Source organism: Mobula hypostoma, chromosome 15, assembly GCF_963921235.1.
Source record: "Mobula hypostoma chromosome 15, sMobHyp1.1, whole genome shotgun sequence".
Taxonomy (NCBI): Eukaryota; Metazoa; Chordata; class Chondrichthyes; order Myliobatiformes; family Myliobatidae; genus Mobula; species Mobula hypostoma.
This window is the reverse complement of record NC_086111.1, coordinates 1,649,133-1,662,500: the sequence shown is the minus strand read 5'-3', so window position 1 is coordinate 1,662,500 and position 13,368 is coordinate 1,649,133. Positions and strand designations below refer to the sequence as shown.

Below are 13,368 nucleotides of genomic sequence, written 5' to 3'. Positions count from 1 at the left end.
ATTTGGGTTTCACCTATTGAATGAGGTAGGTTGGAGTCATTTGGAGATGGGCTCTCAATGATGGCAGGAACACAAATCCAGATGTTAAATATAATATCAAACTTGAATTTAGTTCAGCTTCAGAACTGGCAGGGAGAGGAGTGGATTCAGTGCATGGTGCTTGTGTTAATAACAAAAGTGAATGGTTTCAATCATTAATTTCCAATAGGAATAAATTTCTGATTAATCAAAAATTAGTTTCAGATAAATTAAGTGGTGATAATTGGAAAAGTCAAACAAAATATGTAAGTAAACTTGGAAAAGTGAAAATGCAAAATGTCGCAGTGAATAACTTTTCAAGTATTGATCTCGTGATACAAAACTGTCAAATTACAAACACCTCATATTTCACTCTGCAGTCTGCTGTAACTGAGTCAACAGCTGCTCCATGCTGTTAGGGACAAAAAAAAATAATCTGCCCTCCACAAAGGAAAGATACAGGTTGGGTTGAAATTGCCTCTGTGCCTGAGATTACGGAAATCAGGCAAAGGGTGCTGCCCCGATCAAGTAAATGTTGTGTTGACACTTTGGCTTTTACTTTCCTTGTTAGCTTCCAGTCATAATGAACCGGAACGTAAAACAATACAAGCAACCCAAGAAAAACCTTACTCCACCATAGGCAGTCCCATGCCCGGCTGCGAAAGGAAGAGGGCTGGGCATGGGGTGGGCACGGGGCCACCAATCCCATCCAGTAAAAACCCAGAGCTACAGAAACGCCAAAAAAACTCCGAAGACCTCATCCCTGGGAGAGCAGCGATCCTGGCGAACTGCAGTTGATGGCCTTTGCCCAAGTAAGGGTAACTAAGAAAGAAAAATCATAAGCAAGATAACACTGGAGTCACATATCCAACCTCCCAGAAGACATTTACTCAAAAATTAGACATTAAGTGATACTCTTAACAACTTACGATACAAAATATAGGAGAATCTTTTGTTTCAAAATTCAGCATTAAGAATGTTCACATTCTGCTGTCTCAACTATGGGCCACCTGACAACGCATCTAAACATGTTATTTGTTTTCACACATAATTCCACATCTTAGCCTGCTAAAACTACAATGTTAAGGAAACCCATGAACATTATTTCCAATAGGTCAATAGGTAAGCACGTAGGCATGTACATTTAATGTCAGAGAAATGTATACAATATACATCCTGAAATTCGTTTTCTTCGCAAACATCCATGAAAACAGAGCAGTGGCCCAACAAATGAATGACAATTAAACGTTAGAACCCCAAAGCCCCCCCCCAGCTTCCCCCCCACGCACAAGCAGCAAGGCAATGACCCCCCCCCGCCAGCAAAAAAGCATCAGCACCCTTCACTGAGCACTCAATCAAACAGCAAAGCATCAATAAAGACACAGACTTGTAGTAACCGGAACACTACTCATTCACCCAGTAATTCAACAAACCACAGGGTCTCCCTCTCCCTAACAAGGGGAAAAAAGGTGTCCCCGTTTCACAGTGAGAGGGGAGACATAACAAACAACACACTGATTTACGGTGTTAAAAACCTGTTGCATTGCTTTTCCCAAGCTCTGTGCCCAAAGAACTCGGGTCTCTGGGCTAGCTGCTTCCAATCTTCTATGTTCTCCCACAACACATCAGTTGATGGCACCAGCCTTGAATCAGCCCACCTCCAAAGCCACGAAAATCCAGCACCCTGAAGGGGCACTAGTCTTTCAGGCCGCGTCCTTGGTATATCGAAAAGAGGCCAGTCGTGAAGTCCCGAGAGCAGGCCCCATTCCCGCAAAGAACCAAAGTCAGTGTTACTCCAGGTCAGGGTCTTCAGTGCATTAACGGGCTGGCTTCTTTCCTAACACTGAACTGAAATCATCCAAAATTCTGTTCCCTTTTCTAACGCAAACCAAGTCTCATTCACACAAAATTATCATTCTAACACCTAGGTAATCGAATGCCACTAATTTAAAATGATGCCAGTTTTCAAATCTTGCTCATCTTTAATACCTTCTGACCCCATGCTACTCCGAGATATAGATGCTCCTTTCAATTCTAGTCCCTAGATGTAAGATCCAAAACATTTATGGTCATGCCTTGAACTACAAATGTACAAGTTCTAAAATCATCTCCCTAAACTTTTCTTTTTTCCTAAATTTTTCTTTCCCTTTTTTAGGATGTTCCTTAGAAGCTGCAGCTCAAAGCAACCTCACGGTCATTAGATTGATTTCTTGCATGAAGGGTATGGGGTCAGGGGTGTCTTCTGGTGTGTGTATTTTTAAAAAAACAACATAATACTGTGCAATTTTAAGGATGATGTTTCATGACTGTGGGGAAAAAACGCAAAATAAAATTGCAGGTGCTGTAAATTTAAAAAGGAAACAGAATACTGGAAATACTCAGCAAATCTGGCTGCATCTGTGTGAGGAGAAACTGAGTTACCTTCATCAGACCTGATGAAATTCTGACAAGGGGTCTTTGATTTGAAGCTTTAGCTGTTTCTCTTTCCACAGATGTAGCCTGACCTGCGATTGACAGCATTTTCTGGCTTTTTTGTCTAGAACTAGGAGTACTCTCAAAATAAGGCATCCATTATTCCAGTCAAAGAAGTAACTTCCTCAACTTTGGGTGTACTGAAACTTTGAAATTCTCTACCAAAGCTGCTTGCAAGCCACATTTATTCATGACATAAACCTGTAGATTTTTTGGATAAACACAAAAACCATATTCCAAAATTTTTGCAAGAAAGTAGCTTTGAAGTAAAAGATTGGCCATGATCTTAGTGAAGCTTCAGTGCAGAGAGGAGACACTAAATGGCCAACTCTAGCTTCAGTTTTTTTTATTTGTTCTTGTGTTTTTACCAGAGGTTTTGCTTCACAATATGCATGGGCTGCATCACAACAATGTAACTCTGGGAAGTCTGGACTGCCTCAAATACAAAAAAAAGGTTGACTGAAGTTGCCTTTAATGGAATAGATATAAAATGTTAAGTCTGAATCTTCATTCTTCATCTCCCACATCAGGCAAATAATTGTGAGCACAACTCAATATAGACACCAAGGAACAAGAAATCATCAAAGCCAATTCCTAGAGGAGGAAATTTTCATTTTCATTAATCTTAAGCAACATTCTACGGAGCTTCCTTGCACACCTGCAAACTTAAAATGCCACATAATATACTGACGATTTCCAAAATAAAATTTTAGTTCACTACATTAGTTATGTTTAAAACTGAAAACTGCCAGCTTGTTTTGACAAACTGAAACACACAAGCTGAAACTGATGTTGCATTTCCTGCTCACTCTGAACTTGTGGTTCATTGGGAAAAAAAATCATACCATTGAGTAACAAAAAGATAGTGGGGAAAAGGTATTTGGATATTAATTATAGTGAAATCCAACAGTCCATCACCAAAGCCTTGAGAGTACTATATTATCAGAATTTTGCTGCACTCAAAGACTCTCACAGTTGTGGGGCCAGAAAACAAACTAATTAATACCAGAACCAAAGAGCACTCTTTGCTATCTGTTACCCAGAATATAACTGTACTTCTACCAATTGCAGCAATCTTGCCTAGGATGATGGAATTAGCCAAAGAGGTGAGGTAAATCACACCAGAGACGTAAACGTTTCCCCAATTACTATTCAAAGACGTCAATCAAATAATTTATTGTTATGAATGAGTGATGAAACCAAGTAACACAATCGGATGGACAGATGTGATCAAATCCTATTCTACTCCACGGTGTGTATTTAATTCTTAGGAAAAGAAAAGGCGAGGAACACAGCCTTGGAACATGCAGGCTGTCTCATCAAATAAAGATATTATTCAAATTGTACTAATTTCTTCATTGTGACCTACGTGCCAGGATGTAAGGAAACTCTGAGGAAAATACATTCGGTGAAACACTATTAGGCTCATGTTAAAAATATTGCTATCAAAAGCCCTCGTCAATTTACAAAATATTACAATTGCGGTTAACACGACTGTGCAGAAAACGATCTGTAAATATCTGGAACACTTCACTGCAGGGCTCTGAATTAATTTTGTTTAATCCTGCTTCTTTTTGATTAGTCATAGCTTAGTAGCTCCTTCAAAGGTCCGACAGACTTTCCAATGCCCTTATGTAAGGCGTTGCAATTGGACGCCAAGAGTGGCGCAGCAGAAGATTCCTTTCAGCCTCATATCTTCGAGATCGCTTTATCCCCATGTAACTTTCTCTCCCTCGCCCCAAGTCCCGGTGTACTGCGCCTTTCCCCACCCGAGGATGAGGTCTCGCTCACCGTGTAGTTCTCCACCAGCTCCGACCCGATGATGCGGATCTCTTTACCCTCCGTAAGCTGTCCCGCCTCCATTCTCCTCCGGCAGCATCAAAAGAGGAGGCGGGAGAGGGAAAGAGCAGAAAACCCCCGCTGCGGCCCCTACCTACTCCTCAACCACTGCACCAAAGCGCCTCCATTTTGTCTTCGCCCTCATCAGCGCAAAGCCACAACTACACAACTTTATTGACAGGCGGGCGGGCGGGCGCGCACACACTGCGGCGCCGGCTTCCACGCGTCACGTCATGCGCGCTTCTCGCCGCGCGTCACGTCATGCGCGCTTCTCGCCGCGCGTCGCGTCATGCGCGCTTCTCGCCGCGCGTCGCGTCACGAGCTCTTCTCGCCCCGCGTCACGTCATGCGCTCTTCTCGCCTTGCGTCGTGTCACGCGTGCTTCTCGCCTCGTGTCATGGCTGCTTCGTTTTGGGTAAAGTCGAGACGCGGTTGCTGTCGGTGGCGTTAATCCTGTTGAATGTCGAGGGAGAAGGGTCTGGGCTGGAAACATCGACTGTTCTTTTTCCTCCATAGGTGCTGCCCGATGTGTTACATTACTCCAGCATTTCGTGTGTGGTGCGCAAGATTTCCGGCATTTCTTGTGTCATGATCAAATTCTCCTTTGTTGGAGATAGCCGTTACCTGGCGTTTCTGTGTTGCAGGTGTAATCAATCCAGGCCTTGATCTTGCTGCATGAAGCATGGACTGCTTCATTTACTTTAGAGTACCAAGTGAAATTTAACGTATGATCATTATCAAGCATCTCCATTTCTGATATCATGATAGAAGGAAAAGCACAGCCAGAGATGTTTGGCCCAGGGTACTGCCTTACCATGGAATGAGATTTGGGTTGTTTGATCATCAGTCAACTACGGCAACCATCTTGTTTCGTGCAAATTATGACTCCATTTTTTTTAGAGAGTTTTCACCTTGATACCCATTGATTTCAGTTTTACCAGTGCTCCTTGACTGAATGCTGCCCAGCTATCAAGAGTAGTCACTCTCACCTCAGCAAGGGAATCACATTTTGGTCCAAATAAAGCTGTGCTGGAATTGAGTGGCCTTGGTGAAACCCAAAAGGGGCAGTGGTGAGCAACTTATTGCTGCAATTCAACCACGAAGAAGGCACACCAGTGGCTATACTTCATTAGGAGTTTGAGGAGATTTGCTATGTCACCAAAATCTCTTGCAAATTTCTACAGATGTACCATGGGGAGCATTCTGATGGGTTGCATCACTGTCTGGTGTGGAGGCTCCAATGTCCAGGATTGAAAGAGGCTGCAGAGGATTCTCAAATCAGCCAGCTCCATTACCCGGCACAACCCGTCCCTCTTTAAGGACACCTTCGAAAGGCAGTGTTTAAGAAGGTGGCATCCATCATTAAGAACCCCCACCATCTGGGATATGCCCTCTTCTCATTACTACCATGGGGGGGGGCGCGGATAGGAGCTGGGAGATTTACACTCAATGCTTTAAGAATAGCTTCTTTGCTCTGCCATTAAATTTCAAAACAATCCATGAACCCAGTGAACACTACCTCACTAATCCGCTTTGCATTATTTATTTATCTTCTGTAACGTACAGTATTTTTTATGTCTTGCCTTGTACTGTTACACAAAATAACAAACTTCCCAACATAGATCAGTAATAATAAATCTGGGGGGAAAAGGTGAGTTGGTGGCACTTGTGCAGTGTCAATGGCACCTTCCATTATTTGGAGATTGAGGGTAAACTGGGTATCCAAATTGGATACCCTGCATTTTGTGGATAGGAGATATTTGAACAAACTTGGACACATTTGGGAATTTGACAATGCCAGACTGGCTGATTTCCTTGATCATTGGATGTTAATATTAATATCCCATCAAATGTTAAATTGATTTTCTTAGATGTTATATGTTATTGTAATAATTTTCCAGTGTCCCATGAAATTTAATGAGTGCTCAGAAATTAGAGCCATTTGAGTTTAAAGGGAGTGCTGGAACATGGAACCCTAGTGACTTCTAGTGGAGTACAGCAACCAGAGACTTGGTAAGTTTTGGGGAACATAGAAACCAGGAGCCCAGTCATTTTCAGGAAAGCACATGAATCATCGACCTGTGAACCAGATGCTGAATTACCTGAATGTCCAGATAGTTAGATATCAGATCATCAGAGTGCCACCATATTGGATAGATGCCAGTATTTTATTTTATTTATTTTACAATCCAGTGCAGAGGATTTGAGCCACGCCACGGCAGCAACGCCTCAGCCCCAATTAACCTTAACCTAATCACTGGCCAATTTACAGTGACCAATTAGCCTACCCAGTATGCCTTTGGACTGTGGGAGGAAACCAGAGCACCTGGGGAGAAGCCACACATCCCACAGGGAGGGTGTACGGAGACTCTATAAACTGGAATTGAAGTCTGAACTCCAGACTGCTCTCAGCTCTTAATAGCATCACGCTAACCACTACGTGACCTTGGTGCCCACAACAGCTTCGCCGTAAATTACTGGAACAGCTTGGCTAAAGGCAGACTGAGTTCTCAAATACAGATACAATGTTATCAGACCCTATTGTCTGCTGTATCCAGTGCAATCAACCATTTCTTGATAGAAAGCCACAGACTTACACAGCATGGAAGAATGGCACTTCGACCCAAATCCTCCAAGCCATCCAAGATGCATTCCTGAACTAATCCCATTTGCCCAGTTTGCCCATATCCCTTAAATCCATGAACCTGTTAAAGTGTATTTTAAACACTGTTATTCTGCCACTCCTTCCGGCCGTACATTCCACCTACTCACAGTCACTTCTGTGGAAAAACTTGCCCCACATCGCCTTTAAGTCCCTGCCTTTTCACTTTAAACTATGCCTCCAGTTTTAGATTCAATAACCCTGGGAAAATGTCTGTGATCGTCCACCTTATACATGCCTGTCATGATTTTGTAGGGTCACCCCCAGCCTTTGCTCAGAAACAGTCCCACCCATTCAGTCTCTCATCGTAATTCATTTCATGGCTTCCTCTGCTGCCAAGATGAGGCCATCCTTAGGTTAAAAGAGCAACCCCTCATAATCCATCCGGGTAGCCTCCGACCTAACAATATGAACATTAATTTCTCTAAATTCTGGCAATTTTTCCCCTTTCCCTTTCTCTCTTCTTCCATTTCCTGATCTGGCTCGCCTCTCACCTCTTCTTCTTACCTGCCTGTCATCTCTCTCTCTCTCTCTTTCTGTCCCTCCTCCTTTTCTTTCTCCCATGGTCCCATCTCCTCTCATGTCAGATTCCTTCTTCTTCAGTCCTTTACCTTTTCTACATCACATCCCATCTTTTCACTTCACCCCCCTCCCCCCACACCAGCCTCCCTTCCTCTCACATGGTTTTACCAATCACCCACAAGCTTGAACTCCTTCCCCTCCCCCACCTTCTTACCCTGGCTTCTCCTGCTTTCTTTCTAGTCCTAATGAAGGATTTTGGCCCAAATTCCACTCCATAGATGGTGCCTGACCTGCTAAGTTCCTCCAGCATTGTGTGTGTGTACCTCTATTAGGTTATCTCATTTCCTTGAAGAAAGGCAGCTATCTTCTTCATTCTCTAAATAGGCACACCTTTTCTGTCTGGTATAGAAACATAGAAAACCTACAGCACAATACAGGCCCTTTGGCCCACAAAGTCACGCCGAACATGTCCCTACCTTAGAAATTACTAGGGTTACCCATAGCCCTCTATTTTTCTAAGCTCCATGTACCTATGCTCTGCCCTGCTCTGCTGGGGGAGAAGCTGACAGCGATGTAGGTGGATGCTTTCCTGGTGTCATGGATTCTTGATTACCTGACTGGCAGACCACAGTACGTGTGCTTGCAACACTGTGTGTCCGACAGAGTGATCAACAGCACTGGGGCTCCGCAGGAGACTGTCTTGTCTCCCTTTCTCTTCACCATTTACACCTCGGACTTCAACTACTGCACTGAGTCTTGTCACCTTCAGAAGTTTTCTGATGACTCTGCCATAGTTGGATGCATCAGCAAGGGAGATGAGGCTGAGTACAGGGCTACGGTAGGAAACTTTGTCACATGGTGTGAGCAGAATTATCTGCAGCTTAATGTGAAAAAGTCTAAGGAGCTGGTGGTAGACCTGAGGAGAGCTAAGGTAGTGGTGACCCCTGTTTCCATCCAGGGGGTCAGTGTGGACATGGTGGAGGATTACAAATACCTGGAGATACGAATTGACAATAAACTGGACTGGTCAAAGAACACTGAGGCTGTCTACAAGAAGGGTCAGAGCCATCTCTATTTCCTGAGGAGACTGAGATCCTTTAACATCTGCCGGACAATGCTGAGGATGTTCTACGAGTCTCTGGTGGCCAGTGCTATCATGTTTGCTGTTGTGTGCTGGGGCATCAGGCTGAGGGTAGCAGACACCAACAGAATCAACAAACTCATTCGTAAGGCCAATGATGTTGTGGGGATGGAACTGGACTCTCTCACGGTGGTGTCTGAAAAGAGGATGCTGTCTAAGTTGCATGCCATCTTGGACAATGTCTCCCATCCACTACATAATGTACTGGCTGGGCACAGGAGTACATTCAGCCAGAGACTCATTCCACCGAGATGCAATACAGAGCGTCATAGGAGGTCATTCCTACCTGTGGCCATCAAACTTTACAACTCCTCCCTTGGAGGGTCAGACATCCTGAGCCAATAGGCTGGTCCTGGACTTATTTCCTGGCATAATTTACATATTACTATTTAACTATTTATGGTTTTATTACTATTTATTATTTATGGTGCAACTGCAACGAAAACCAAGTTCCCCCAGGATCAATAAAGTATGAATATGACTATGACTATCCAAAAGTCTCTTAAAAGACCTTATCGTATCTGCCTCCATCACCGTTGCTGGCAGTCCATTCCACGCACTCACCACTCTGCGTAAAAAACTTACCCCTGACATCCTTTCAATGGTTTCCACATCCTTCCTGTAGTAAGGCGACCAGAACTGAGCACAGTACTCCAAGTGGGGTCTGACCAGGGTCCTATATAGCTTCAACATTACCTCTCGGCTCCTAAATTCAATTCCACGATTGATGAAGGCCAATATACCGTATGCCTTCTTAACTACAGAGTCAATCTGCGCAGCTGCTTTGAGCATCCTATGGACTCGGACCCCAAGATCCCTCTGATCCTCCACACTGCCAAAAGTCTTACCATTAATACTATGTTCTGCCATCATATTTGACCTACCAAAATGAATCACCTCACACTTATCTGGGCTGAACTCCATCTGCCACTTTTCAGCCCAGTTTTGCATCCTATTGATGTCCCGCTGTAACCTCTGACAGCCCTCCACACTATCCACAACACCCCCAACCTTTGTGTCATCAGCAAACTTATTAACCCATCCCTCCACTTCCTCATTTATAAAAATCACAAAGAGTAGGGGTCCCAGAACAGATTCCTGAGGCACACCACTGGTCACTGGCCTCCATGCAGAATATGACTCATCTACAACCACTGTTTGCCTTCTGTGGGCAAGCCAGTTCTGGATCCACAAAGCAATTTCCCCTTGGATCCCATGCCTCCTTACTTTCTCAATAAGCCTTGTATGAGGTACCTTATCAAATGCCTTGGTATAATTCATATACAATACATTAACTACTCTTCCTTCATCAATGTGTTTAGTGACATCCTCAGAAAATTTAATCAGGCTCGTAAGGCACGACCTGCCTTTGACAAAGCCATGCTGACTATTCCTAATCATATTATGCCTCTCCAAATGTTATAAATCCTGCCTCTCAAGATCTTCTCCATCAACTTACCTACCACTGAATTAAGACTCACTGGTCTATAATTTCCTGGGCTATCTTTACTTCCTTTCTTGAATAAGGGAACAACATCCGCAACCCTCCAATCCTTCGGAACCTCTCCCGCCCCTATTGATGATGCAAAGATCATCACCAGAGGCTCAGCAATCTCCTCCATCGCCTTCAACAGTAGCCCAGGGTACATCTCATCTGGTCCCGGCGACTTATCCAACTTGATGCTTTCCAAAAGCTCCAGCACATCCTCTTCCTTAATATCTACATGCTCAGTCTTTTCAGTCTGCTGCAAGTCATCCCTACAATCACCAAGATCCTTTTCCGTAGTGAATACTGAAGTAAAGTATAATCCTAGTAAATCCATTGGCACATTCTCCAGTGGTTTAATGTCTGAAAGAAACCAGAAATGTTCACAATATTCCATGTGTGGTCAAACTAAACTGTGATAAAATTTTAACATAAGCTGACATGTGTTTAATTCAATTTCTCCATTAATGAACCTGAGTGAGTTGTATGGGCAACTTGTTCCAGCATTGTAGCCTTATATCCAATGTGTGTATAGTCATAGAATCATATAATCCATGAGGCATTTTCCACCCACTTTATCCTTGATAATCTTGATGACAGCTACTCTAATCACATTTACCTATGCCATTCCTATCTAGGTGTCTGTCCAAAACCCTTTTAAACATTGTAATTGTGCCACCATTACCACCTTTTTTGGCAGGTCATTCTAGATAACCACCACCCACTATGTGGAAAACCTGCTCCTCAGAATTCCATTAAATTTCTCACCTTAAATCTGAGCCCTCAAGTCCCAGATACCCCTGCCCTGAGGAAAAGATTCTGACCACCTGTTCTTATCTATACCTGTTTTAATTTTATAAATCAAGAGAGATCATGGACATTTGGTGTTAATAATGTTCAGATCCATTCAAAGTCCACATACAATGACAAAGAATGTATCCACATGAAGCAAGAGCTGGACAGCACACAGGACATCCACCCAATGATCTTACAATACCTTGTCTTGACACTCAACAGCCAAACTACTATCATCAACATCTTGATGATAATCAAAAAAACAATGGGGCCAGCAACATTAAATCATCGACTACAAGGCTAAATTGAAAGCTGATAATCTGTGCCAAGCAGCACCTCCACATTTTGACACACACAAGGCGAAGGTCAGGGATAAGATGGAATACTTTCCACTCACTAGATGTGTACAGCTACAGCGATACTCAAAAAGTATAACATCATCCAGGACAAAACAACTAATTGTTACTTCATCCAGAACATTTAGTGTACATTCCCTCCAGTGGCCACCGTACATCGGAAAGCCATGAGCTGAAATTTCCCCTCCATATCATACACAACTCTGACTTCACAACGTATTGCTCTTCCTTCACCTTTGTAGTGTTGATCTTAAGGCTTTAGCTCTTTGAGGCTTCACTCAGCGGAAGCAAAGGAAAGAAAAGCCCAAGTGTCTTCCTTCTCTTCTTTATATCTGCTCAGCTAGGTAGAGGTGACAGGCAGGATAGTGCAATGCTCCTTGTGAGGCGTGGGAGGCTGGGGAGGTCTCCGCCTGCGAGAACTGCATCCAGCTGCAGCTTCTAACAAACCGTGTTAAGGAGTTGAAGCTGGAACTGGATGAACTCCAGGTCATTCGGGAGGCTGAACGGGTGATATACAGGGCATATAGAAAGGTCGTTACACCCACGGTGCAGGACATGGGAAACTAGGTAACAGGAAGGGGAAAGGGGTTAATGAGCCAGTGCAGAATACCCCTATGACCATCCCCCTCAACAACAGGTATACTATCGGGGGAGAGGGGGGAAATGACCAAACAGAGGAAAGTCCCAGTGGTTGGGTCTCTGACACTGAGTCAGCCTCTGTGACTCACACAGGAAGGGGGAAGAAGGGGCACGCTGTGGTGATAGGGGATTCATTAACGGACAGGAGGTTCTGTGGATGAGAACAAGGTTCCCGGATGGTATGTTGTCTCCCGGTTGCCAGGATCAGGATATCTCGGATCAAGTCCTCAACACCCTTAAGTGGGAGGGTGAACAGCCAGAAGTCATGGTCCATGTAGGTACCAATGAGATGGGTAGGACGAGTGACAAGGTTATGCACAGGGAGTTCAGGGAATTACATATTTGCTAAGTTAAAGGACAGGAGCTCCAGCTTTGTGATCTCAGGATTGCTATCGTGCCACGTGCTAGTGAGGCTAGATCTAGGAAGATTATACAATTTAATACGTGGCTAAGGAGTTGATGTAGGAGGGAGGGCATAAGATGTTTGGATCATTGGGGTCTCTTCCAAGGAAGATGTTACCTGTAAAGAAGGGACGGTTTGCACCTGAACTGGAGGAGACTAATTTCCTGGTGGGAAGGTTTGTTAATGCTGCACGGTGGGGTCTAAACTAGAGTTGCAAGGGGATGGGAACCAGAGTGCCAGAACGGTTAGTGGAGAAGTAGTGAAGGCAGATGGTGGTAAGACCTCAGACAAAGTTAGGAATCAAAGGATTGAGTATGGTGCGACAAAATCGAAAAAGGTGAGCACAGCACTGGAAGAGTCATATCTGAATGCGCATAATATACGGAAAAAGGTAGATGAACTTGCAGCATAGTTGCAGAATGGCAGATATGATGTTGTAGGCATTATGGAATCATAGCTGAAAGATTAGAGCTGGGAGCTTGATGTCCAAGGATACACATTGTATCGAAAGGATAGGCAGGAAGGCAGAGGTGGCAGTGTTGCTCTGTTGGTAAAAACAAATCAAATCATTAGAAAGAGGTGACATAGGGTCAGAAGGTGTTGAATCTTTGTGGATAGAGCTAAAGAATTGCAAAGGTGAAAAGACCCGATGGGAGTGGTATACAGACCTGCAAACAGTAGTAAGGATGTGGCCTACAAATTACAACAGGAGATAGAAAATGCATGCCAAAAGGGCAATGTTACAATAGTCATGGCATACTTTAATATGCAAGTAGATTGGGAAAATCAGGTTGGTGCTGAATGACAGGAGGAGGGATTTCTAGGGCGCCTACGAGATGTCTTTTTAGAGCAGCTCATGTTTGAGCCCACTGGAGGACCAGCTGTTCTGGATCGGGGGTTGTGCAATGAACATGAATTGATTAGAGAGCTTAAGGTAAAAGAACCCTTAGGGGAAAGTGATCACAACATTATCAAATTCACCCTGAAATTTGAGAAGGGGAAGCTAAAGTCAGATGTATCAGTACTACAGTGGAGT

The 13,368-nt window shown here is 43.8% G+C and overlaps 1 protein-coding gene across 8 annotated transcripts in view; it reads right to left on the bottom strand.

The window, feature by feature from the left end:
* Positions 1 to 4,528, bottom strand: part of nisch (nischarin) — an 83,031-nt gene extending 78,503 nt beyond the window's left edge. For 3 of the 8 annotated variants that reach the window (XR_010020402.1, XM_063067590.1, XM_063067589.1), the window contains exon 1: positions 4,282 to 4,526. Coding sequence is in view for 6 of the 8 variants with exons in the window: in XM_063067590.1 (XP_062923660.1) it covers positions 4,282 to 4,353 (72 nt within the window). In the remaining 2 variants the exon portion in view is untranslated. Of the gene's footprint in view, positions 1 to 4,281 lie in introns of all 8 variants that reach the window. The other 5 variants (XR_010020403.1, XM_063067592.1, XM_063067588.1 and 2 more) reach the window with 4 other exon arrangements.
* Between the last annotated feature and the right edge of the window lie 8,840 nt (positions 4,529 to 13,368).